This window comes from Otolemur garnettii, unplaced genomic scaffold, assembly GCF_000181295.1.
Source record: "Otolemur garnettii isolate 467f Iridium unplaced genomic scaffold, OtoGar3 scaffold00045, whole genome shotgun sequence".
NCBI lineage: Eukaryota > Metazoa > Chordata > Mammalia > Primates > Galagidae > Otolemur > Otolemur garnettii.
Window position 1 is genome coordinate 7,216,013 of NW_003852440.1, and position 27,432 is coordinate 7,243,444.

The 27,432-nt window shown below is 49.5% G+C and overlaps 1 protein-coding gene and 1 pseudogene across 2 annotated transcripts in view; one reads left to right on the forward strand and one right to left on the reverse strand.

Annotated features, from left to right (window-relative positions):
* Window positions 1–4,641: 4,641 nt before the first annotated feature.
* GALNT2 (polypeptide N-acetylgalactosaminyltransferase 2) overlaps window positions 4,642–27,432 on the reverse strand; it is a 208,148-nt gene continuing 185,357 nt past the window's right edge. For both annotated transcript variants that reach the window (XM_023513885.1, XM_012805913.2), the window contains exons 12-16: window positions 23,197–23,289; window positions 22,881–22,964; window positions 20,589–20,715; window positions 12,946–13,065; window positions 4,642–7,435 (exon numbers count right to left, since the gene is read on the reverse strand). In XM_023513885.1, the coding sequence (XP_023369653.1) occupies window positions 7,280–7,435; window positions 12,946–13,065; window positions 20,589–20,715; window positions 22,881–22,964; window positions 23,197–23,289 (580 nt within the window). In that variant the 3' untranslated portion in view covers window positions 4,642–7,279. The remainder of the gene's footprint in view (window positions 7,436–12,945; window positions 13,066–20,588; window positions 20,716–22,880; window positions 22,965–23,196; window positions 23,290–27,432) is intronic.
* Window positions 8,921–10,657, forward strand: LOC105887079 (annotated as a pseudogene).

The following is a 27,432-nucleotide window of genomic DNA, read 5'->3' on the forward strand; positions in this document are numbered from 1 at the left end:
TGATGCCTGGCAAGGCTGGGTCATGAAGCCAGGCAGAGCTGGCTGTGAACTGCAGCTGTCTCACCCCTTCCCTCCTCAGCAAGTGCAGCCATGTGGCCACTGTGCAGGCCCCTTTCCCTGAATGCTGGGGAGCAGGGCGAGGGACTGCCGGGCACCATGTGTCCTGAGGAAGTTCACTTGTTTGCTCACTGCAACTGTCAGGCCTCCATGTCTAAGCAATTGCCGATTCCTGTGTGAATGACATCCCCGCCTGCCGCCTCTTGCTTGCCCCTTGCCATAAAATCTTCCCACAAATGGTGCGCTGGAAAGACCCAACCACGCATATGCTTTGAGGAAGCCCCATAGTTCCTGAGGAGGACAGAGGCAGGCTGGCTCAGGGCCTCCTGGTCTGATGGTTCTTGGGACCCATCTCCTCCCAGCCCTGTTGAGGACACTGCCACTGCAAGTCTAGTGTTTGGGGCAGAGGAGGCTAATGGGGCCGGAGCCCATTCCCATGCTTGGCTCCTTGCTGCTCTCCGGATTTCCCCAGTGGTGAAATGGGCATGATGACTTCTTCCTAGTGTGACCTGAGAGACCAACATAGAGGCCCCTTTATTAACTAAAATGGACCCAAAGGCTAAGGAAATTAAGCACTACTAGATGAAGGTTTAGAGCCTGGCTGGCCTGGCAAATTTCTAAACTCCTAAATCCAACCTCCCTAGTAATAGGAGTGACCAACTCTGATTTGTGGCCCAGATCACCATGGCTCTGGACAGAGGACAGGCTCAAGAGACACTGTCTGCTGACAAGCTACTGCAGGCCTCCATCCAATTCAGGCTCATCTATAAGCCACACACAAACTGTGTCCTCCAGCTCACCTTTGGACACGAACAGCCAATTCCACCTCATTTCAATGCTAACCACTGCCCCAGAGTGACATGGATGAATTCCTACATGCGTTTACTCAGCGAACACACACTTGGCTGCCCTCACAAATGTGGACTGCTCCCTCAAACTTGGGGAGTCTGGCTCTACTGTATAACCCTGATGCTGTGAGGCATAAACCCCACGTCCCTCCCCTGTTCAAAGAGAAAGCACCTTTAACACATGCAGCAAAGACTCTCTTCCCAATTTGCAAACCAATATAGATCATAAAGCTCTCCTTTCTACTGTTCATCCATTCCGTGGGCTTTGGACAACAGTTTGTGAAGATCAGTTACTCAGAGGGCGGGCTGCCTGTTCCAGGGCCTGGTAGGTCACACCCAGTGTGCTCCCCTCAAGCCTTTCTCCTGACTCCTGGATGTCCACCCTGAAGATGCCGCACCATCCACACAGGGCTCCTCCCCATCTTGCTTCCTGCCCCTGCAGCAGACCTGGGAAGGCAGAGAAGGAGCTCATGGGGGCAGTGAGGAGAGTGCACTCCACACTCCTACCCTGGAGTCCAGGCCAGGCCAGCAGACCCCAAGAGGTTGATTTCACAAAGACTATGCCATGGCAACTCTGCCTTTGTCCCATGGCACTTTTAGAAAGTCCTTATGTTCCTTTACTCTGGTTCCTCACTCACCAGGCAATCTCTGCCTACTTTACTGCTATGTGACTTCAATAGGGAGAGAAGCTTGTCAGCAAAATCCCAGGCCCCTCAGCTCAAATGTCACAGGATTACTATGTGAGTTTTCTAAGGACAAGTGGCTTTCCTGCAGACAGCCTCACCCACCTGCCAGGGACCCCGCTGTCACTGCTCAATGTAAATGCAAATCGTGCTGATTGGGAGTGTTTAGGGGTCAGGAAAGGCCTGTCCTCAGAAGCAATCTGTCCCCATTTTACCCTCAGAGTTCTAGGGAGGGCCCTGGGCAGCGTCCTGGGCACCCCTACATGCACCCCTCCTTTCCTCGGTGTCACGCACCTTTTCTGTTTGACCCTGCATCAGGGAGAAGACAAAATGCTGATGCTCAGAGATGGTGGCACTCACACACCTCAGTGACCTGCAGTGCTCAGAATTCAGGGGCTCCAGAAACTTAGATGGGAAAATTGACATCCTTGTTTTCACAAACCTCTGACTGAAATGTAGTGTTCCTTTCTGTTTCCAATGTAGCAAACTAGGAACAAACTTAATTAAAAAATCACAGATTTTTTAACACATTATTGCAGATTTTTCAAAATATTGGTTAAGCTCATTAGTACTTCACAGCAGCACTGAGGTAGGAGTCCTTGTTATCTAACACATTAGGGAACACATTGCAAAATTATTTTGGAAATTTTATCTTAGCATAATTAGTCTTCTGTGTAAGCCCAAGAGGCCCCGTGTTGTCAGCATATGCCAAAATGGGTCCACAGCATAGGCATAATGAGGTGAAGGGGCTTGAAGTTTCCGTGGCCACCTCCCACTTTACACAGAAATCCTGTAATCATGCTGCTGCCCATGTCCATCCAGCTGCTGCCAAAATCCCTTCAGCAATGGGAAGTGTGGTGGCTGCCATGGTTGCTGCATGCACAGCTGTCCCATGCCTTAGTCCTTGCCAGCAGAGCCTACTCCCGTGACATAGGAGGTGACTGCTTCCCAGCTTCCCAAGCACTGGCCTGGGCAATGGGACCGGGGCAGTCTGAGAGTAGGGTGGCCAGAGGGACAGGTGTATCCTCCCCAAGTGACAAAGCCCAGGTGCATGGAAGGGAGCTTCACTTCACTGATTGTCCCTTGCACTGCAGGCGTGTGACACAGTTTGTTCACAGAAACATCAGGCCCCAGGACTGACCCGGATTCCCATCACCCTTGGATTTCTTGTTCCATGGGACAACAAACACCTCTTTTAACTTAACCTCTGTTTAGATAGGATTTCTGATATTTGTAAGTGAAAGCCCTTCAATAGAGAATCCTGCTAACTCCACAGCAATCAGGACAGCTTCTTTCTGGGGAGTTCTTCACAAGGCTCAATCAGCCACTTCAAATTCTCACATCTCAGGCCCCCTGATGGTAGATCCATCCTCCAGAGGATGTCCAGGAGGCCAGGGCCTTTCGGAGGGAGGCTCAGTTTCCTTACTTCTTTGGAACTCTAGGGAGACAGTCTTTTGGAGACACCATGTGTTAGTTACAGGCACATATAATACATAAAATCAAAATAATAATTTACTGCACTGTCAGTAAATTCCTGGGAAGTATGAAAGGGCTTCTAGGTGGATTTTCTTTTCTGTTTTTTAGGCAAGTCAGAGGACAGATGAGAATGTGAGACTTCATTATTCTGCCTCAGTATTTTTTAAAATATAGTCATGCTGCAGAATCAAACAGCTGGGATGGGTTATTTTATTCTGGAAAGTGTTGAAATCAGACCATCTCTGCTCCTCCCCACACCTCCTCTGCCCATCCTCCTCTGCCCAGTCTTTTCCTCCTCTCGGGTGTCCCCTCTAGGAGGGGCTCCTCGCTGCGTCACCTCTCTGCCACTCTGCCTCCCTCCCGGGAATGCTCCCCTTTCTGTGTCTGAACCCCACAGAACCTTCGGGGTGTGGCTGAGAGGCACTCCCTTCTGTGGCTTTGCTGACGGTGAGAGCGCCTGGCCTGTCCTCCTTGTGGGCAGGGAACACATTTCTTCTGTCACTGGGATCATCATTGCAGTAAGGAGAGTTTCCCAACAAACAATTACTGAATGAAATAAGCCCCTCCCTGCTGCCAAAGTAGAAACCACATACAGACCCCTGACAGGTGCTGGCAGATTCTACAAGGTTATGTTAAGAGCTTTTGTAGTTTCTCAGGGGGCAGCAGAGCCTAACTTCCGCCTCAGATAGTGGAGAGAGAGCATGGCATTCATGTGTCTCCAGAAGATTCCAAACACTCCTCTGGGCCAGTCCTTTCAGCACCTCCCCACTTCAATCTCAATCAAAATTGCTAAGTAACTTGTCAATGTTCTGTATCCTTGACAAACTTGTGGGATTGTTCAAATGCAGGTACTTCAAAAGATTATTTGAAGAAACTCAGCTAGTCTCAGATGGATCCAGAGAGCCCCTGATAACCGATAATCAAGTATATAGATTTTAAATACTTTTTTTTTTTGAGACAAGAATCTCATTTTGTCACGCTCAGTAGGCTGAAGTGACATCATAGCTCACAGTAAACTCAAACTTTTGGGCTCACACTATTCTCTTGCCTCAGTCTTCCCAGTAGCTGGGACTATAGGCAGTTTGAGACCACAACGCCTGGCTGTTTTTAGAGATGGGGTCTTGCTCAGGCTCAGGCTGGTCTCAAATTCCTGAGCTCAGGTAATCTACCTGCCTTGGCCTCCCAGAATGCTTGGATTACAGGTATGAGCCACCATGCTTGGTCTTGATTGTAAATACTTTAAATAAATATTTGGCTCCCTGGAGCAGTGTGACCTTGTAGGCTGGCCCATGGCGCCGAGCAGATTCACTACTTCAGTCACCATCTTCCTTGAAGCTGTGAAGTGCGAATATATTTAGGGGCCTGGCTGGATTCCCAGCAATCATATAAATACTCCATAGATCATAGCAATTATTACAAATAAGAACAACCAATAAAAAGGCATAACAGTACGTGAATGCATTTTAAAAACTTGGTAAGAAATGGAAACTGAGCAGGAGGCCAAAAGGTGAACCGCAGTCCAGGACGGGGATGGCTCCCACCCACCCAAGGAAGACGACGGTTGCTGCCACACAGCATTATCTATAAAGTATCTTCTCTTTATTTAAGTTAAACAATTTTCAAGGATGGTTTCCATCTATAAAATGGACAAAGTACAAGCTCTGTACAGCAGTTCTTTTTAAAAATCAACTGGAAAAAAAAATTACCAAACTATATTTTGAGTTTGCAAAACATACTCACAGATACCATCATTTCAGCTTTTATGAGACGTGAGAAAGACCACCACAGAGAAGACAGCTGACTTTGTCACGCTTTGCTCAAAGGGCTCTTAGGAAAGAATTTTTAGTTTTAAAAACAGGAGTGGGAAGGTGGGACAGTCCCAATGACTAAAAAATAATGCAACCACAGTAAGTCACTTTGGCACACTGTGTCATGTAAACATAGCTCACCGCAAAAGACCCCTCCCCAGCCCACCCTTGCTTCTGGCCCACACCACCCGAAGCTGTCCTGTGTGGCGTGGCCAGCACAAGGGGTTGGGTAGATGTGTCCTGATGGTGCAAAGGCTAATAAGACTCTGGGGGTTGGGAGGGTGGAGGTGCGTGGGCAAAGGATTGATCAAAAAACCTGATTAAAAAACAAGCCAAATTTGTTTTACATCAATGGTATTTTTCCTCTAACAGCAGTAGCTCACAGGCGATGGGGTCTGACAACAGAACCCAGGTGCTTGGAGCTACACACAAGGACAGGTACTCTGCCCTGCGCTCAGCACTCCTGCACTAAGAGTGACTTTCCCTCTCCTCTCCCCAGAGCCTGCTCTGGCAGACAGAAGCACACAGAGTTAATCCAGCTGAGGGCTGCACTGTCTGCCAAAACACATCTGGTTGCTTAGCAAGAGGCAAAAAAGGAGAAGACACAGAACTGTCCCCAGCCAGGCTTCCACCGCGGGTACCTCTGTACCACGGTGCACACATGGGGGGTTCTTGGGTGAACAAACACCAGCAACTGTCCTTTTCCTACAAGAAACAGGTAGGAAAGAGGCCGGTGCTAGCAGAAACCTCCTGAAGCCACTTCTGAGTCTATGACCTCCAAGGTCCCTGCAAAGGGGCCTAAAGATGTCAGGCTGGGTCAGCCTAGGATTGAGCATCTGTGTGTGTGGGTGAGGGGGCACAAGGACGCAACATAGTGACCTTGGGAATGACCGAGTAGCCATTCAGTGGGGCTGTGGCTGGTCTGCCCTTGGCTGTGGGGACACGGCAAAGCCACAGGGGCTCTGGAAGAACATTTCTGAGCACACAGCAAATACCCAGCATCTCTTCCCATCATGACTTTAGTTCACAGCTGTCTGTAGCTTATATGGGACCACTGGGATCCTACTGCCCCGAATCCTCAGTATCTATGAGCAGGCAGGCCTTTGACTTTGCTTGTTCCTTGCCCTCCACAAGCAGGCCTCTGACCTTGCCTATTCTTTTCCCAAAGTCCCCTAGAGACTTGCCTTCACCAGCAGGGGCATGGGAGAGAGCAAGGGTGGGTCAGGCACGGCTCGCTGCCTGGCTGGAGCGCACTAGGACAGCAGTGACGCTGGGCCGACCTGACTGCCGTCCTCCCAGTGCTCACCTCATCCCGAGGCCCATGGAGGGCTTGCACCATGACTCGCCCTGTGCCTGTGTGTGGCAGCATCGTGGGTCTGTCCTGTTACACAGCAGCAGAGGTCCTGCCAGCTTACTCTGGGAGCTGTGGGGTTGCTTTTACATTCCTTAGAGAAAAGAAATTTAATGTAAAAAAAGACCCAAAGCAATTATTTGTCAAAATAAGTAAACCACCCAGCTCTACAGATGCCAGGAGTACAGACTGGATACCAATAGCAGTGACCCCCACACTGATGCCCTACAGAGATGTCCACAGGCAAGGCTGGGGGTCCAGGAAAACCTCTCAGCCAGTTCCAGCAGCCCTGCCTGGCCAGTGAGGCTCTGGGAACAGAGGAAGCCACTTCCCCCTCCCACTGGGCTCTGGCCCCTCCTGCTACAAGGCTGTGAGCAGCAGTGTGGGGAATTTACACTATGATGGGGACCTACAGAAACCTCAGGGAACTGACCGTACATTCTTCCTTGGTAGAGATTTGTATTTAGTGTCCCACCACAGAAAAGTCCATATTCAAATATAGCAGGTACCTTAGGTGGGGAGGGGAGAGTTTGGACAGGAAGGAGGGGGGTGAGGATAGAGAAAGGAGCAACCAACATAAACCTGCAAAATGATAAAATTCGGCTTTGTGGAAACCACTTGTGACTTTTCTTTGAAATGGAGATTTCAAAAGAGTTCTTCTCGCTGGGACAGGGCACGCGTGTCCCTCTCCCTCCCTGTCCTCCAACGAGCATGCTGCCTTCTGTGGCATCTCCGCTGGCCGCCCTGGGTCATGGACATGGCTGGTGCTGCTCAGCTGTGGAGCAAGGAGGAAGTGGCAGCTGGGAGAAGGAGGGTGGCTGCAGCCTCTAGGAAGGGACCTGGCTGCATCCCAGGACAGGTGAGTGACTTTCTGCACTCACCACGGCCGTGTCTGCATGGCCCCCTTGTGCCTTGCTCAAGTTCTCCAACTTTCAGACCATGATGGAATACTGAGGTATATAGTTTCGCGGAAAGTTTAAGAAACATAATCAATAACGTGATTGCTGAACTCCACCCAGTGGTGCAGGGGGCAGGACGGTGGGGCCCTTCAGCTGCCTACTGCTGCAGGTTGAGGGAGAACTTCCACTGCTGGGAGAGGGCTGGACCACACACCTCCACACTCAGGCCGCCACTCTTGGCTGTACGGCTGTCCAGACACAGGTTACTGCCCACGTGCCGCAGCTTGGAGTTACCCTCGATCTGTTCCCATTTCTGCAAAGACAGGAGAATGCCTTAGAGAGTGAGCACAAACAAAGAGGTCAAACCAGAGATGTGTTCAGGGGCTTCTGCCTACATTACAAACAGTCAAATATTACTTTTTTTCTTTTTGGCTTCTCATCATAAAGTATGGGAGTTTGAAACAGCCCCATGACAAATGAGCTGGAAGGGCCCAGGAAAGAAGTGTGTTTTCTGTCTTGGTTCATAATTCAAAGCCTTCCCCCTCCTTTCTTTGGGAGTCTTCTCTTCCAAGCCCCAGCGCTCTGGGCATCCCCCCCATAGTCACTAACACAGGACTGCATGTTGGGGAACTGACATGCATCCCCAAGTGGGCCTGATCCGGTCATGTTGGTCATGTTCTGGCCCCAGAAAGGTGCCACAGGACATGGAGCTGTCTCTAAGGGCCCTCTGCCCTTCCTTCCCCAGCCGCTGGAAGGCAGCCCCCTGGAGGTCTTGGTTCAGACCCCTCCATGTTTCCATTTAGGCCAAATGATAAGGAGAGAGGTGGCCTGTGAGAACACAGCATCATGTTGGGAAACTTATTTCTATATCGTCTGTTGTCTACGAGCATGTGAGCGCCTGGGTGGGCGTGAGGAACTTGTCTCTGTCACCCAAGCCCTTCATTGTGGACATACCCCTTGTAAGTAAAGTACAGGGGGCACCCAACCAGCACACACTGATAACAAGTCCACAAACTCCACAAACCCAGCTACCCACCAGCCAAGCCAGAGGGAAATCTGAGGGGCTTTGCCCTATTATTTAACAAGTATCATAAATTTCCCCATCTAAAAAATCTCTAATGTTTGTTCTTAAGGGGGAAAAAAGGTAGGACTGCTTTTCTTCCAAAGCTCTTCCCTAAATAACATTGTCTGTGGTTCTAATTAATTTTTCACACTGAGTGCACTAAAGCTCCTTCACGGAAGTATTTCAGTGAGTTCTTCTGATGCTGTGGAGTTAAAATTTCTCATTCTAGCTGCCCTTTCCCCCTTGGCTCTGCAAACACACACCTGGAAACCAAATCCCCAAACTGGGTGTCGACGCCCAACCTTGCCTGCTCTGCAGGTGCAGTCACCCTCACCATCTCCTGCCCATGACAGGTGCATAGTGACCCTCTGGCAGCTGCCTCATATGGGGGGGGGGCTGCCCTAGCTGCTCCCGCTCTGTAGTCGATTGGGCTCTGACTGCCCCCACTGGTGCACTGGGGGTCAGGCGAAGGCCCCCAGGGTGAGGTGCCAGAAGGAAGCAGGCATGGAGTCCTGAAGAGAAGGCTGCACCCTGCAGCCTGGGGGTAGCATTGGTGGCTCTGCGGGGACAGAACTAGGCCTAGGCTGCACACGGGAGGTTGAGTCTCAGGGCTGCCTGCCAGGCCAGCAGAAAGCGTCAGACCAGATTGGTGCCCCTTAAGCCCAGGGCAGGGAGCCTCAGCCAGGGTACACTGGGGAAGATGGTGACCCCCTTAGTGCTTCTGTCAGGCTCTGCTTGTCACACCTAAGGTATTTTCAGTTCAGAAGGGAATTCAGCCTTCTAAGACCCTCGGAGTGCTCTCAAAATGCCATCTCGGCATCTGACTCGGGATGGACGTCCTCTTGGTGAAATTCTTCCCTCTCCTTCTACTCTAGCCTCTCACCTACTTGGCTCCCAGCATCCCCCCCAGGCTCCACTTGCTCTGAAACCACTGACACCTTCGCCCCAACATACATCACACTGGGCTAGTGGGCAGCACCTGGTGAGCTCTCTTTTCCGTGGCTTTCTGTGCCCAATTCTCCAAGCTGCCACGTCTGAGTGACCCACTACCCATGGACTCACGCCGAGCACTTCCTTCAGCAGGCATCTGGGGAGGACTGGGGGGCGCATTCTCTCTTTTGAGAACCAGGAACCTGTGGGCTCAGGCTGTGTGGCCCAGGTGTATGAAGCATATGCCAATACTGCCTTCCTGGAGAGTAATAGCATCCCTTAGTCTTGGTGTGACCCGTCTGCAGCCTTCCTCAGAAGCTGGGGCAGTCAGGGGGCTGACAGAGCATTCTGGGCACCCCGAGTTGGGGTGGAAACCTCCAGAGAATCTTGCTGACCAGTCATTTCTAAAAAAATTGCTCCTCCCCAAAGCTGACTCGACTGGATCCAATGCAGGGTTGTCTCAGGCTGTGGTCCATGGCCACTGCCCCAAGCCAGATCACCCCATCCCTGTGGCAGTGAACATGCTGCACCCCGGCCTGCTCTCTCAGGGATGCACAGACCTGCTGCTGAAGATTGGCAGCCAAGTCCTGGACTTGTGCTAGAAATCAAGTGGCTTAGCTTGCCTGTGATTATGGAGGAATTTGAGAAGCTCATGGTCCAACAGGTTGATCTGCATTTCTATGAAGCTCAAATTGAGAACACTTCCAGCTCAATTTCCAGAATGTAAAAGTGGTCAAATTCCCCACCCCTCTGTGGCCTTTGTCACCTGGATGTCTTTGTGGAAATGTATGATGAGAGCGTGCCTGTGTCCAGTTACCCATAGGCAGGAGTTCCTGTGGTCTTGAAGAAGATTGTGCAGCTGGGGATGAGCTTGCTTCTGAAGATGGTATTTGCGGATAACTTTGTGCATGCCGACATTCAGACCAGGAGCATCCTGGTTCAAGGTGCTGACAGTCTGTCCGCAAGCCAGGAAGTGTAGCTGCAGTTTGTGGATGTCTGTGACACGCTGGTGGTGGATGCCAGCATTGTGGCGGAGCTGCAGGCCACTGACCTGAGGAATTGCTGCGCGGATTTTGTGCATGTGGTGATGGGGCAGGGCCAAAGGGTGGCTGAGCTCATCCTGCATCATGCTCCGGCCAATGAGTGCAGGGACGTAGAGGGGTTCAAAGCAGAGATGGATGCTCTGGTGACCCAGGCCTGGAAGAGGCCATCACCCTGGGAAAGCTGCACGTGTCCAGCCCCTTGTCCAGCATGTTTAAGTTAATGATGGTTCACAAGGTAAAGCTTGAGAGCAACTTTGCCTCCATTGTGTTTGCCATCATGGTGTTGGAGGGGTTCGGCTGCTCACTGGATCCCAGTCTTAACATCCTGGAGGCAGCAAAGCTCTTCCTTCTTAAAGGATCAGTATCTTCCCTGACAGTGCCAGTGGGCTCAAGAGATGATGGCTACTCCGAAAAGCCTTTCCCGTGGCAGCTAGAATGTTTTAAAATTGGGACTGATTTGGCTTCAGGGTCTGTTTTAAAGCTTTGGATTATCTGGTAGGTCAAGATAGGGATTGATCCTACCTATTTGGTTATGGAAGCTGGGCTAGGTGCCAGGACACTCTATTTTAGGGAAGAAGTTTTGTAGATTAGAATGAATAAATTTGTTAAAAAGTCAACCTCACCCCCCCCCAAAAAAACCAAATACCCCAACTGGCAAAACTGTACGGCTCCAGGGTGAAATCTGCTAGAAAGCGTCCACTCTGAGTGCACACAAGTGAGGGGGGGAGGGGCCGCAGCCCAAAGCTGGGAAACTGCCCCCCTTTTTTTAAAATTTCAGGCTCCTTTATTCCATGAATATTTATAGAACATCAACTATAGGCAAAACATTGACATAATCGCCCTTTTACCCATCCGGTTGGCCATGTTCACTCTGTCCCCTGGCTCGCCTGGAGTTCCTGCCCACAGGAACAGTCAAAGCGTAAGTGCCACAGACCTCCTCCTTTACTTCCGCAGCTGCTCCTGTCAGTCACCAATCATAGTTTCCTTCATTGTCATGTAAAGTGTATACCAGGCTGCCACTTCATTCTGAGCAGCCAGAATCTTCTTAACAAAGAACGGATGATGAATGCAGGCTGGAGGGACTCTGCCTGTCCTGTGTCAAAGCATCAACTCAATGTAGGACATAAAAAAAAAAATAACCCCAGCTCTGTCCCTGGAAGATGGCCTTGCGAGCTCTGCCTCATCCATCTGAGGGGGTCACATGGTGGGGTAAGTTTCTGAGACAGTCAGACTCTGCTGAGACACCCCCACATCTCATGTGACACGCTAAGTCTTAGGGCTAAAAAGTTAACAGATCCTCACTTATGTATGTCACAGATCCAGAAAAGCTTGTTTATTGGTTTTTCTGCATCTCCTGGAGGCTTTAAGGGTGTCAGTTTTAGTTCCCCTGAACTGGGTAGGAATACCCATCAACTCTTGAAATGAAGCCAGATGAAAGCAACATTTGTTTTAAAACCAGTTTGGAGACCAGGTCGAGTCTTCATTTCATCACTTCTTTCCACCAAAGACATCTCTGCCCTGTGACATCCCAGGAAATGAGCCTTGAGCTTTGAGAGCAGGGGTTGCCTAATACTTGGCCCAGCAGATGCCAGCCTTGCCAAGTTCTAGGTGGTCTGGTCTGAGGGATGTCCTCCCCTGTTTGACAGCCACTCTTGTATCCCCTTAGCTTATGAGGCAAGTCATGACACAGTGTCAGCAAAGGTGAGCACGCAGGGATGTTGACAGGAAGCACGTTCCTGGGACTCCTACCGCCAAGACAGGCTGGAGGTCTGAAGAGCACAGGAGGAACACAAATCCCAGAGGCATGTGTGGGATTTGGAGACAACAGACAAGAGTGTCCTCTGTAATCATTTTCCTGGCAACTGGCCCAGATGCTCCCGGTCTTTAGGGAGAAGGTAATGACTGGGCCTTGGCTTCCCCTTTTGTGAAATTAAGTGTTGGATGAGAAGGCTCTTGGCTCCAGCAGGCTCTGAACCTCGGTTTCCCTATACCCTATCTCTCTCCTAAGTGGGGGTGGTGATGGGGGGGCAGTACTCCACACAGGGCCTGCTGGAGGTTCTCCCTCTTCATGACACAGCCATCCCGTGGCTTGAGAAAGGGTGTGACTGTAAGTGTCTACCTGGGAGTATGTCAGAGCAAACCAGGTTGCATGGTATAAAGTATATTCTGAATTGTTTTAAGGAAGTTCATCCTTATATACACTTGTATGTATGTATGTGTAAAAGTCTCATCCCTTACAATGTGAATCTTTTAGAATTTCTGTAAATTTAAACAGGAAAAATATTTAATAAATAAACCAAAACACATAATTTATCCTTAAAATGTTCAGTGGCATGGGGAGGGAATGAAAATATAAACAGAAAAAGCCAGGTGAGGCCTAGGGCTTAAGTCTGATAGGACAAGAGACATCATTCAAATGGTGACACCCACTACTGCTAAGAGCATGCTGCAGCAAGAGCTGTAGGGGGCATCCTGGAGCCCGCGAGGGATGGACGGACTGCAGGAGGCAGCCCGGAGCCCGCGAGAGACGGACGGACTGCAGGACGCAGCCCAGAGCCCGCTAGGGAGGGACAGATGGACTGCAGGATGCAGCCCGGAGCCCGCGAGGGACGGACGGACTGCAGGATGCAGCCCGGAGCCCGCGAGGGATGGATGGACTGCAGGACGCAGCCCAGAGCCCGCGAGGGACGGACGGACTGCAGGACGCAGCCCGGAGCCCGCGAGGGATGGGCAGACATGGCACTGGGGACTGAGCCGAGAGCGGTGCCCACAGGCTGAGGGCCATACCTGTCTGCTGTCATTCTCTCGGCAGCCCTGGAGCTTTATGAGGGCGCCAGGCGCGCGGTCCACCACAGTGAGACACAGGTCTATGTGCTTCACTGCCTTCTCCTTCGTCAGTGCCCACTCCTATAACACAAAACCCCAAAGTCAGAGGCATGCCCTGCATGGGGATGTGAAAGCAGAGAAGGGACATCAACAAGGTCTCCCCAAAAGGACATGTCACAGTGGACAGTGGTCCAGAACCCCTGACCCAACTCAGACCCAGCACAGGACGCGCTGCTGACAGCACTTCTGCAGATGGGGACCCTCAGGGTCGGCCCTAAGTTGGCCAGAAGTACTTTGAGAGCCTCAGTAACTAAGATTAACTATTTTAGCCCCCAAAGCAAGCTAGAACACTGTGTCCATTTTTCTGTAATTCAGTGTGATCTGTGAAAACCTTAACTTAATCTTTGGACAGTCAGGGGCAACTAGTCCACCCACATTCTCTCAGAATGGCTTGGCCCCCATGCAGGCCTGGTTTGGAAATAGTGTTTATGAGTGTAGATTATAATGTGTGAAAACTATATGACACACTTAATTTGCCAATTTAAACAAAATATATAGCGCTTACCTATAACTGAGTGCAGAGTTGATTTATGGATATTCAGGAAGCTCTCTGAACATTGGAGCAATGAGTCTGTGTATTTCTTCACAGACATTCCAGCTAAATTTCACTGGGTGTTATGTACCAAGCACTATTTAAACTGTTTATACAACAGCCCCAGGGGGACTGCTGCTATTGTTCTCATTTTATAGATGAGAAAACTGAGCCAGAGAGTGTTTCAATAACTTAAAAAATATATAAACATACACACAGACACACAAGTTCAGGCTGAAACCAGGTTGAGAGGACAATCATTCTAAAGACTAAGACCATCAGAAAGGACAGCCCCCAGAGCAGGGGATGCATGCAGCCACAGGAGGCAGAGGAGGATAGAACCTGCCCTGGGCCGGGCCACACGGAGACAGGAGGTGAGGCTTTTCACTATTACCCTCCAGCTTGAGCCAATCAGGGAGGAACGCTTGTGTGAGTTCTTAGTATCCAGAAGCAGCCAAGTCTCTACCAACTCAGAGCCCCACAGGGGTGCTCCACCCACAGCTGTTCCCCTTTCTGCTCTAAGCTCAGACAAGCCACTGCACCCTCTGTCCATCTACTGCACACCTGCACGACTCAGCTGCCTCCCAGTGCTGGGCTCACTTTCTAGTGGGGGAAAATGAATGGCACATAAATAAACATGTTCAGTAGCTTCAGGCACCATGAAGTGCTATGAAGACATTGGTTTTTTGTTTTTGTTTTTGTTTTTGTTTTTGGTGACAGAGCCCCACTATGTCATCCTCCATAGAGTACCATGGAGTCACAGGTCACAGCAACCCGAAACTCTTGGGCTTAAGCGGTTCTCTTGCCTCAGCCTTCCAAGTAGCTGGGACTACAGGCACCTACCACAATGCCTGAGTATTTTTTGTTGCAGTTACCATTGTTATTTACCTGGCAGGCTGAGTTCAAACCCTTCAACTTTGGTGTATGTGGCTGGCACTGTAACCCTGTGTTGTGGGTGCTCAGCTGAAGACATTGTTTTGCATTTTTCTGTTCTCAGAGGACAACAGTAAGGAAAGGGATAAATAATCTTTAAAGACCTTCACTCTCCAGTGCTTATCACATTAGAATAAATGGTCTATTATTACAGAAACACTGGAACCTATAGACCCCGGTGTTGTAATCTTGTGCAGTCACAGGTGGGATGCACGGTCTGTGGCTCTTGCAGAGCTCCGGGAGAGGACACAGAGGCACAGACAGCTGGTGTTAGGCTCAGTGAGGACTCCTCGGCCCCTAGTGTGTGTGTGGTGGGACTCGGGCACATCTCCTCACCTCCCTGAGCTGCTTTTTTCTCACCTTTTAATTAGTGTTTGTCAAATTTTACTCCGTAAAGAATTCCATGAAACCTATTCTGGTTCTAGGGCAAATAAATTTGGGAAAAACTGAACTGTTGCCAAGTTTCTCTACTAAAAATTCATAAGCCACCTATTTAATGCCTATGATAAGTCCCAGAATAGAAGCCTGCATGGCCTGTGCACCAGGCACCAGGGACCCGACCCTGCACAAGCCCTTCCCTCACGGGCCCTGCAAGTCCAGGCCCCACACTCCATGCTGCTGTCCCTGCACACAGCTGGTTAATTACATAGGCTCTCCAAAGGCACCACTGCCACTCAGTGTCACCCAGACTTTAGGATAATGTGACATAATAAACTACATATTGTTCTCTGCCCTGGTTTCAGGCATGATTACAAGGCTCGTAAAACAGCTGTTATTTCTTGAGCCACAGGGTAGGAGCATCTTTTGCTCTAGTGTTGGATCTCAGCCCCAAGGACAGAGTGCTGCTAGCCCCTTGGTATTTCCTGAGTAACAGGACAACCCTTTATTCTACTAAAGTGACTCTTGGTGGGCTCATGGATTGGGGCTGGTCACCAGAAGGGCCAAGCCACAATTAGAAGCTTGGAAACTGTCAGTCCCCTCCGCAGGTTGTCCTTTGGGAAGGGGAGAAAGGGTGGAGCTTGAGTTTATGATTGATCAACACTGCGTGATAAAACCTCCATAGAATCGCTGAAGCTGGAATGTGAAAAGCGGAGAAGTCACGTGGAGTGTGTGGGGGCCCCCCTGAGCGTGGCAGTCCCTCCACACCCCTCCACACAGACTCTGCAATAAGTCACTGAACACGTGGAGTGTGGGGGGCCCCACCTGAGTGTGGTAGTCCCTCCACACCCCTCCACACAGAGTCTGCAATATGTGTCTCTTCCACCCAGTGCTCCTCAGGTCATCCTTTTCAGGTAACCTGTTAAGTAAACTGTTCTCCAGAGTTCCATCAGCTGAGCTTACAAATGGCTGAATCCACCAGAGGGCAGTGGGAACCCAGATTTAAATTTGGTTGGTCAGAAACACAGGTGACAACCTGGACCTAGGATTGGGGTCTGAAATGGGGGTATCGTGTGAGACTGAGCACTCAGCCTGTTGGGATCTGGGCTAACTCTGGGCAGACAGTGTTAGGGCTGAATTGGATCTTGGGGGGACACCCAGGTAGTGCCTGCAGAGAACTGAAGAGCTGCTTGGTGTGGCGGGGAAAACCACACATCTGGTGTCAAAGTGCAAAGTTCTGTCCGGGTATAAAATAGGAAAAAGTTTGTTTTCTCTTGTTCATTTGGTCAGAGAAGTACTGGAAGGAGACAGAGGAAGCCATATATATGTGGCATCAGGATGAAGAAGTTTAGGAAAAGCTATGTCCTCACCGCTTTGATCCCATTTACACTGCCAGTGCCAATGACCCTAGGACACACACAGACGCCCACTGAAGAGGGCAGTGTGGCTGGGCACAGTGGTTTGATTCACACACCTGTAATCCCAGCACTTCAGGAGGCTGAGGTGGGAAGAATGGTTGAGACTAGGAGTTTGAGACCAGACTGGGCAATATAGCAAGACCCCATCTCTATCAAAAAAAAAAGGTGGAAGAAGAAAACCAGTGGCACATATCTATAGTCCCAGCTATTAGGGAGGCTGAGGCAGGATCACTGGAACCCAGGAGTCCAAGGCTGCAGTGAGCAACCTGATGTAGGTTCCTGAGACCAGGTTCCCTCCCAGAAAGCCTGGCTTAATTCGGGTTGGAGAGCACCAGGTCTCTAAAGCATTCCCAAATGATCCCAAATGAGCCCTCCAGCCTAGGTGACAGAGTGAGACCCATCTCTAAGAAAAAAGACAGCAGCCCCAGATGGGACACTGTTGCTGTGAGAAGGTTCTAGACAGCCCTTGGCAGCAGGTGGTGGGAGGTGGTGGGAGTTTCTTTGACGCCTGGTTGCAAACCACATCTGATGCTTCCACAACCTTCTTGCTACTGTGTACCTTATTATTTTAGAGCAGACTTTACACAGAACTCCAGAAAAACTAATTCAGTTATGTGAACAGAGCTGGCTACTGCTTTGTTCTTCTGTTGCATTTCAATCATCTGAATTGGTGAAGTAAAGTTCATAAATATTTAAGAATGCTTTTCTGAGCTGCCACTCTTAAAAAGAAAGGCCATTCATTTCCCCATTTCCTATGTGTCTGCTGAGGCTCAGCTGGAAACCAGCCAACAAATCTCACTGTTCCAAAGCACCATGCCCTATTTTCAGGTAGGAAATATTATTTTCCCTCTCACTTCTCATCCATGTGGCACACTACCCAAAAAGCATCACTCTCTATCGGTCCAGAGAGGACTTACTCATGGTGAGCTCACGACTGGGATGCCAGACCATGGCAGACATGCTCCTCGGTCCCTGTCACCCCCAGGACTGTGTGCTCTGCTATGCTGGCTCCTGGCCACACACAGCTATTTAAATTTCAATTCATTAAAATTAAGTGAAATAAAAAATTAAGTTCATACTAGCTGTATCTCAAGTGCTCAGTAACCACATGTGCGGTGCCCATCTAGAACATTCCACCATAGCCAGGGTTCCACGGGACAGAAAGCTTGCTGGCCTCAGGCTGGTCTCTGGAGCAGTGTTCCCAGGTACGGGGTGCAGGACCCGTGTCACTGTGTCACCATGCTGCCTCTCCCACTAGAACCCCCCCCCCAGACCCTCATGTGGATCAAAATGGATCGCTTAGGAGCACTTCAGAGGCCTGTGCCCTCTGACCAGAGTTAGGCCAGGCTCTTTGGGCAGAGGACTTGGCCTCAGTGTCCTGTAGGGGGCGACTCCAGAGTAGGGTTCTCAGAGGTGGAATGAGTGTGGGCAAAGGGTGACTGCATGGGGGGCGGGGGTGTCAGCACTATTCACTGGAAAGGATGAAAAAGCCTCAAATAACAGTAGGGAGGGCCACACCAGCACAAGAGGGAAAAGCAATTGATCCTGTCTGTTTCCCAAGACAGCCCTGAGCTGCCACTACCTTGAGTTCTAAGCTGAGTTCTGCCACTAAGCTGAGTTCTACCTTGGAGCTGATGTCAAACCAAGGTCAGGGCTGCGGCTGCTCCTCACATAGCCCCCCTGCTTAGCACCCCACACTGGGCAGGACCTGGGAGCCAAGGCCGCAGCCGTGTGTCAGGAAAGCAGGACACAGGCTGCCTCCTAGGGAGGCTGAGGGGCAAAGTCTCCACCTCCCACTGACAAAGCCACCGTGCCAGGACCCAGCCTTTCTATCTTGTGTTACTGGTTAACACAGTAAATTGAGGTGAGACAGTGAGTGGGGCTGAGTAGATCATAGAGCCCAAAGAAGATGAGCTGGTGTGAGGCTGACCGGATGCACCACTGTCTGCACTCCACAGCAGCAGACACAGCACTTCCCAGCAGAGATGCTGGAGCCCCGGGACGCAGCCCTCCCCTGTATAGAGCCGTCAGAACACTCTCACCATGGCAGAGGACACCCCAGCAATGAAACACAGAGGTGAGTCATGCAGAGGGGGTGGTGAGAGAAGCCTGAAGCCCCAACAGCACAGAATCTGTCACCACCCTCCACCCTGTGATCCTTACGCTAAAGACAGCAGATTTCACTCGCCCTGCACGAATTATCCTAACTTCTACATTCGGTGTGATCCCCACTGAAGCCGCACTGCCAAGCCCCGAAGAATCTCCTTTCTTAGACTGAACCCAATCTTCATGAGAAGCAGATCTCATTTCCCTCTTCCTCACCAACCTTCACTTTTCTAAGGCACTTCAGTGGATTCTCCTCATGGTGACAGGTGGAAAGATATGAGAAATGCTCCCCATGCTCACTGCCTTTCCCACCTCAGCACTGAAGGTCCAGGCATGGCATGAGACACTTGTGAGGAGTGTGGCCAGAGTGAGCTGGCTTCCGCTACTCATACCTGCACCCGAGTAAGAGTGGTAATCCCTGCCAGGCCTGCATCACCAATTACATGAGATGAGGGTGTCACCCAGGTCTCCTGGGTTCTTTTCTTTTCTTTCTTTTTTTTTTTTGAGATAGAGTCTCACTATGTCGCCCTTGGTAGAGTGCCATGGTGTCACAGCTCACAGCAACCTCAAACTCTTGGGCTCAAGTGATTCTTTTGCTTCAGCCTCCCAAGTAGCTTCCCTATAGACGCCTGCCACAATGCCCGGCTATTTTCCTGGCTATTTTTTGTTGCAGTTGTCATTGTTGTTTAGTTGGCCCAGGCTGGATTCAAACCTGCCAGTCTTGGTGAATGTGGCTGTGCCGTAACCACTGTGCTACACAGGTGATGAGCCAGGCCTTCTGGTTTCCAAGCAGTAAGTGAGAACCACATTTCGCAGCAGGGCATGGGACTAAGGAGCTGTCAGGGATGCAGAGGCACTTGTCGTGGGTACAGCATCTCTCCCTGCTGCCTCTGCCCACCCAACAAATACTAACAGCTCCTTGTCCCTTTTGGCCATGTCTTCCTTCACTCTGCCCATGCCGCCTCCACCCCACTACTTCTTCCCTCTTTATGGATTCTGACTTCTAAGCCATGTCTGACACTCATGGGGTCTGGAACAAGAACACAGAGAGAAGCCACCTGCCACCTGGATAAATACTTCAAACCAGTAAGCTGGCTGGCGTGTGTGCTCCCCATAGCCGTGGACTGTTCCCTGGGGAGCATTCTCAAGACCCACAGGCTAAAACAGAGGGGAGACGGGGAGTGACACAAACATGCTAGGGCCGGGGGACGCTGCGCCAGGCCCGGACACCTGCCCCACACTGACTGGCACTGGGTCAGCCTCGTCCTGAGGCAGGCAGCTGCCCCTCTCATGTCTAATTTAGGATGTCCACGCCATTTGGGCAACCACGGCGAGCACATCAGCAAGAAAGGAGCCAAAGGACCTGGGGATTGTGGTCAGTCTGGATACTCACTGGGAGGAAATGGACCAGCCACTTTACCTAAAAGCACATACTGCTTTCAAAAGTATGTCTAGTTAAAGGATCAATAAATTTAAGGTCCATATGCTTAAATGGCCTGTTTTTGTTCTTAAATGCAGGCCCCTCTTGGTGCCAGGCAAACTTTCCAGAAGGGGGAAAAGAGTTCACGGAGTGCCCAGGCGTCTCCATGCAGAAAGGTCACGCTCTGCCCACTCCCCACTGTCATCTCCTGGTCAAACTGCTCTGGAGCTCACAGGTCACACTAGCCCCATCAGCCTTCACTGCCTCCTTTCCTGTGATGGGAGATGGTAGGTTTTCATGGCTCAGGAAAAGGTAGAAACACATTGAAGCAATTAAGAATTCCTATTTTCTATCTTAAGCTATAATTACCTAACAGGGGACACCAATAACCAGCAGCTGCCCAAGTACCTGGTGAAGCGTCTACTGCTGGGAACATCAGGCAGGTGTCACGTCATAGTCAGGGGCCAGATGAAGGTGCAAATGTGGAATGAGTGCCTCAGGGTGGGGGGACAGGCGTGCACATAGTGGGGGGACAGAGCTGACAAGAAGACTAAGGCCACGAGCCCTGCAACCATCAACTCGACCAGTAGGCTCTTTTCAGCTGAGCTTGGCTGGAAGCTGGGAGAGGCTCCACAGTCAGTCTAGCTCTGTGATGTCCCCTCTGCCGAGAGGTTTCTTCACAGGGAGCTCCCACCACAGAAGGAAGGCGGCAAGTGGGTGTCTAACCTCCACCCTCGTCCCACACCCCTGCACATACCTGGTTTCCCCCAGCATTGTGACATTCATAAACTCCAACAACACCATCAGTGAAATGTCCCAAAGTGTCGAGGCAGTTGGTTCCCTGCTGCAAGGCCCCAAAAGCTATATCCTGATGGTCTGGAACCCTGAAAAGCAACATCAGAATCACCTGCTTGGTGCCACATGGGCACCAGACACCGTCTACCTACCCCGGTGCTCAGTGACTTTGGCACAGGCTGCAGGAGCAAAAGAAAGGCCTGGTTACTAGGCGTTGTTGTGCCCCTCTGTACCATGGCATTCCTCCTAGTCTCTGGATTTCTACCTAACATTTGAAATCTTAAACTGGTGCGTCTGCATCACAAACGGACAATTTTCTCTGGGAAAAAAAAAAGTTTCTGACACCCTTCAGTGTTAGTCTTACTGGGAGTCACTTAGAAAATCAGTCAACATGGTCAGATCCTATTGCGTCAGACTTTCCTATATACTCAAACTTGACTGTCAGCCAATAAAGGGGAAAAATGAGTAGATGTGGCAGAGGCCTTGAGACAAACAATGCAATAAGACTCATGCTTCAGAATCAGCCCTAACCCGCAGCCCCACCTCTGCTAGGTGCTGGCTGTGTGATCTTTTCAGGCAAGACTCACTTTCTCTGAACCTCAATTTGCTCTTTCGTGCAATGCCTACTAAAAGCAGGTCTGGTACAAACACTGCATAAAACATTTCAGGTAAAGCACTCGGTTCAGTTGCTTCTTGGCTCTTTGGCTAGGGTCAAGTACAGCATTTAGCTTAGTGCCTGGCCCATACCAAGTACTAAGGAAATGGAAGAGATTAAAGACACAATAAAAATATGAAGCTAGTGCCTGCCCTGCCCTGCACAGACAAGCAGGTTCACCAGCCAGTACAGTGCCAGATGCCTTGGATGTGGCTTGTATGGGTGCAGGGCCCAGCATCACCCCAACTCCTGGGCAAGCTCAGGGAGAAACTGTACGTCTGATGTCTCTCTGTCTGGCACTCTGACCCACCAAGTCACAGGGAAAAGCAAAGCGAGGACCTGCAGGGGCTAAAATCCACAATGGAGAAGCCCCTCTTGGCAGGGGGAGAGATGATAGCCAGGGTTTCCCGCCCTGTAACCCCCACTGAAAGTTGTCCCACAGAGGGAATCAGAGGCGGGAGGAGACTGCATTCTCCCCTCCCTCTTCCCCAGGGGCACAGGCCTCCTGGTGTCTCACATATTTTTTTTAAAAGCAGAGTTCCCAAGAGTTAATCAGTGAACAGCAGGGAGGCAGTGAGCCCCATTCCCCAGCTCTCTGACAGATCTCCAGGACAGGGGCTCTGGGAGGTGTCAGCAGAAAGACAATGGTGGCCACTCCTGCATTCACAGCCATTGTGCTGGGGACATGTGAGTCACTGTGCAAAATGCTCTGGGAATATTTAGAACTAGAAATGTGCCATGTTAAGGGACCTGCCTGATAGTCCCTTTAAGAAGATGAAGTTCTGATGGTTCTGGAAACCCAGCAGCTCCACAGGTCCTCAGAGGAGGTTACAGCAGGTTCCTCGGGACAGAGAGCTCACATCAGCTCGGAGTGAGAGGCCAGGTATAGAAATAAGGATCAGGAGAGGATTTCTGCCATCACTCATCCTCTCAAAGGGAAGCAGGGCTTTGGCATTATTCTCATTTCACATGGGATTAAAACAGCCCAGAAGGGGGAAAGCCGTGGTCAGGTCCCCATCCTCCTAGCCTCCACTGGGAGCTATTAAGTGCCTACCCATGGGAGGGACAGCAATGCCCTGTAAGTTGAAGCCAATGGGAATTGACAAGGCTGATAAACTCCCTTGTCTCTGCCCTAACTAGCCCCCACCCCCTTCTGCCTCCCAGCACTGACCCATGAGCACAGGAAGAGTGATAAGGTTGAGCATGCCAGGGCAGAGGTGCCCAGGTGGCAGGGACCTAGGGAGGCAGCACAGGGCACTTACTCTTGGAGACTGGGGTCTGTTCTTCCAGCCACGCCATCCCACCAGTGAAGGGTGTAAGGAAGAGCAGGCTAACACGAGGTGATGCCTTGAATTGCCTCCAAGGCCATGAAAAATGGGAGGATGACTTGGCAGGAAAAGGTACTTGGGGAGCACCTTCTTGGGGCACTTGGGGGCCACAGTGGAGGAGGGCACGCGCTCTTACTGTGAGACCTGGCTCCTGGCTTCACAACCCCCTGCAGTTCATCTGCCACATCCCCTCTTGAGGCCTCTACTGCCTCCCTGACCTCATTTGCTTCTCAGCCTTTATGCGGAGAAGCCTCGGTCCCTGGTGACTTACCTTAATTCTGGATAGACATTTTCAAGGTACCATTTGAAAGGCTTGCAGCTAAGTTTCTTCCTAAGCTCCAGTCTGCTCTGAATACTGGAGAAGACAGAAATAAGATTCTTTTGTACATTTTAAGATCAGAGAGGTTCTCTACATCAAACAAAAAATTTGTCAGTAAGAACAGGGTTGGAAAACAGCATGGACTGTCCGCATGCCTGGGCCCATGAGCCCAGGAGGTCATGTCAACATGGGCAACTGTCTTAAGCCCCATCCCGCACTCCTCACCAAAGGATCCCGGTGAGCACGAGAAGGCAGGGCTGACACTTACTTTCCATAGGGGACGTTTCTGGCAGAAGGCACTGCTGCGTAATAGAAATTTTTATATTCGTCCATCCAGACCTCTGCTGCCCGGCGGGTGTTGCTAGAAACAAAATGAACCTTGAGGTGTAATTTGCCTTCTGTCAGCATCACCCTGTCTGCACGTGTCTGCTGGTAGAGTGAATGAGGGCAGTCCCTGTGAGGGGGCGTGTGGTGCAGGGCAGGGAGCAGGCTGCTCCCCTCAGCATCCTGGGGGCATCCTGCACTGCGGGTGCTCAGTGGATTCTCACTGACCAACAGAATTGTCATCTGTCCATTCACCACACACGGATGGACAAAGGGGCAAGAGTCAAAGTTAAAACCGCAGCACAAGCAGGCACTTTAAAGAAAGGACTAGGGCTATTTCACAAAGCAGGTCAAAATTACATATCCAGAGGGCTGTGGAGAGCACAGCAAGGACACACTGGATCCCTACAGCCTGTCACATCCTGGCTGTAACAGTAGCAGACAGCGGTGGGGAGAAGTTCAGTGAGGCACGAGTAACTGCTGGAACTGCTTTCTTTTCTGCAGACCGGAGCCAACAGAGAATCATGTTTGAACAGGAATAGAACGTGAAGGGGTGGCAGTTCCATGCCCAGTCTGGACCCCTAGTGTGCTGTGCTTCAGCACACAGAATGGGCTTTGCTGGAAGAGCAGAAAAGCTCCTTCCTGTATCTCACAGTGATGGGGAGAAAGCCACGATTCCCAGCAAAGCCTCCGGGACAAGCCGCTCTAGGATGTATGGCCTACACTAAAGGCTACTGCGTGCACAGGCATCAGCAGTGTGTCCTGCCAATAGTTCCTGCTCCAGTGGCCAGGAAGCAGTGTCAGTGCAGTGGACCTCCTGCCTCCCCGCTCCTGGCCATGGCACAGGCAGTCTGACACTCAGGCACAGCTGGCCTTTATGAGCCCGGAGTGCAGGCACCCTGTTCTTTCAAAGTAAACATGGCAGGGGGGCAAGGCTCGCTTTTAAAAGTCAGTCTTTCTCTCCACCATAAAGGTCCCTTTGAAATGGCAAGTTTTTCAAATTATTAAAATAATTCCTGTTTGGGGCCTGTATCCATCACATAAAATTATATACATACCTTTTGTTTCAATGAAGTAAATTATGTTGCATTATGTATAATGCCACTCAAGAGACAGACAAGACAAAATGAAGATGCCCTGCCTGACCAACTGCCTCTACTTTTAGAAATTTACCAAGGAAATAATTAACTAGGAATTAAAAAATGTGAAAATATGCTTACTCCAATGTTGTTTATAATAACAAAAAAAAAAAAGAAATTATATGACAAAATATAGGGAAGTGATCAAATAAATGGAATATTCCATGACCACCAAAACACAGGTGTCCATCCTCTGTGTTGACAGGAATAAGGTCCGGGACTTCAGTGACAATAAAAGAGATCACACAACAGCACAACAGATGCCTCTTACAGAGGCAGGAGAGCAAGTGAGCAAGCAAAAGAGAGAGAGATACCGTGCTTCCCCCCAAATAAGATCTCCCAAAAAATAAGCCCTAGCAGGATTATAAGCCCTACCCCAATAATAAGACCTAGTGATGGGCGTGGCTATCTGCACAGATACGCTGCATAGCCACATCATGCACTTCAGTCATGGAGTGATAAGGAAGACTGGAATATCTTTTACCTGCCACAGCTCCTTTCTTAGAGCCATTCACACTTGCGCAGGTGCACGTGTGGTAACCGTGGTCACAGGCATCCTATTGTGCACGTGTGAACGGCTAGGGGAAGGAGTTCACGCATCACTAGCACCAGCCCCACCAACAAGGTTGGCTCCCTCTGTCAGGTTCCAGAAGAAGATGACTTAACTGTATTTGAACTGTATTTGAATTGTAGATTGTTGTATTATACTTAATAAAAATAAGACATCCCCTGAAAAAAAGCCCTAGTGTGTCTTCTTGAGAAAAAATAATATAAGACAGTGTCTTATATTCAGGGCAACATGGTAGATATTGATGGGGAGACTGATTCACCAACAGCAGAGTGCTGAGACACAGTCTGGTCTGGTGATGAGATTGAAGACTTTTTACATTCTCTCTGTAAACTAAAGATATATATGTATATATATGTACACACACATAAAGAGAGATAGGAGTAAAGTACTGGGGGTTACTGGATCATAAGTGTTATTTCTCAGGAGAGCCACTAAATATCCTAGTGGAATTTTGGGGTCTTGCTGAGGACTATGCCTTAACTACCTAGAGGTGTGACTTCAGCCCTTTGGCAACTGGAATTACCCATGAGGACAATGAAAGATTCTGATTCAAGGATGTCCCAGGTTCCTTTCAACCCTAATGGCCTTTATGATTCCAAGCACATGTGTTTTAAAATCACTTAAACCCTTAGGTGTTTAAGTACTTTCATAATTCCTAAATGCAAAGCAATCCTTTTTTGTCTTATGAACAAAAAATCTATAACGACTATAGTGTGCTAGTCAGCACTAGCTCCTTTCATTCACATATTGGCTGGTTCATGTGGATATTTATTTGGTACCACCTGTACCAGCAGTCATCCAGGTGCTAAGATACAGTGGTGCCTTTACTGAGGCCTCCCTTGCTTTTCCAAGTATTTAGATGGTACTTATACACTTAATGTCGCATTTTACTGGTTCAGAATCCCTAATGCAAAAATATGGAATGCTCTGAAATCCAAAATATGTATTTTTTATTAAATCATAGCTGTGTACATTAATGCAGTCATGGGGTACAGTGTGCTTGTTCCATATACAATCTGAAATATTTTCATCAAACTGGTCAACATAGCCTTCATGTCATTTTCTTAATTATTGTGTTAACACATTTATATTCTACATTTAGAAAGATTCACACGTACCATTGTAAGATGAATCATAGGCGTGGTCCCACCAATCATCCTCCCTCCATCCATCCTCCGCCCTCCCCTCCTCTCCCTCTCCCCTTTCCCCATATTCTTGGGCTATAATTGGAAAGCTATAAATTAGTTTCATAGTAGGACTGAGTACATTGGCTACTTTTTCTTCCATTCTTGAGATACTTTGCTAAGAAGAATATTTTCCAGCTCTATTCATGTAAATATGGAGGAGGTAAAGTCTCCATCTTTCTTTAAGGTTGTATAATATTCCATGATGTACATATACCATAATTTATTGATCCTTCATGGGTCGATGGGCACTTGGGCTTCTTCCATGACCCAGCAATTATGAATTGGGCTGCAATAAACATTCTCATACAAATCTTTGTTGTAGTGTGATTTTTGGTTTTCTGGATATATACCTAGTAGAGGAATTGCAGGGTCAAATGGCAGGTCTATGTTTAGTTCTCTAAGTGTTCTCCAAACATCTTTCCAAAAGGAATGTATTAATTTGCATTCCCACCAGCAGTGTAGGAGTGTTCCCTTTTCTCCACATCCATGCCAGCATCTCTGGTTTTGGGATTTTGTGATATGGGTTAATCTTACTGGAGTTAAATGATATCTTAAAGTAGTTTTGATTTGCATTTCTCTGATGATTAAGGATGATGAGCATTTTTTCATATGTCTGTAGGCCATGCACCTGCCTTCTTCAGAGAAGTTTCTCTTCAAGTCCCTTACTGACTCTGAAATGGGATCACTTGTTCTTTTCTTGCTAATAGGTTTGAGTTCTTTGTGGATTCTGGTTATTAAACCTTTGTCAGGAACATAATCTCTGAATATCTTCCCCCATTCTGAGGGCTGTCTGCTTGCTTTACTTACTGTGTTCTTGGCTGTGCAGAAGCTTTTTAGTTTGATCAGGTCCCAGTAGTGTATTTTTGATGTTGCTTCAATTGCCCAGGATGTCCTCCTCATAAAATTTTCTCCCAGGCCAATTACTTCAAGTGTTTTCCCTACACTTTCTTCTAGGAATTTTTTTTTTTTTTTTTTGAGACAGAGCCTCAAGCTGTCGCCCTGGGTAGAGTTCTGTGGCATCACAGCTCACAGCAAACTCCAACTCCCAGGTTCAAACGACTCTCCTGCCCCTGCCTCCCAAGTAGCTGGGACTACAGGCGTCCGCCACAATGGCTGGCTGTTTTTTGGTTGCAGCTGTCATTGCTGTTTGGTGGGCCAGGGCTGGATTTGAACCCGCCAGCTCAAGTGTATGTGGCTGGCGCCTTAGCCGCTTGAGCCATAGGTGCCAAGCCTCTTTTAGTATTTTTATAGTTTCATGTCTTAAGTTTAAATCTTTAATCCAG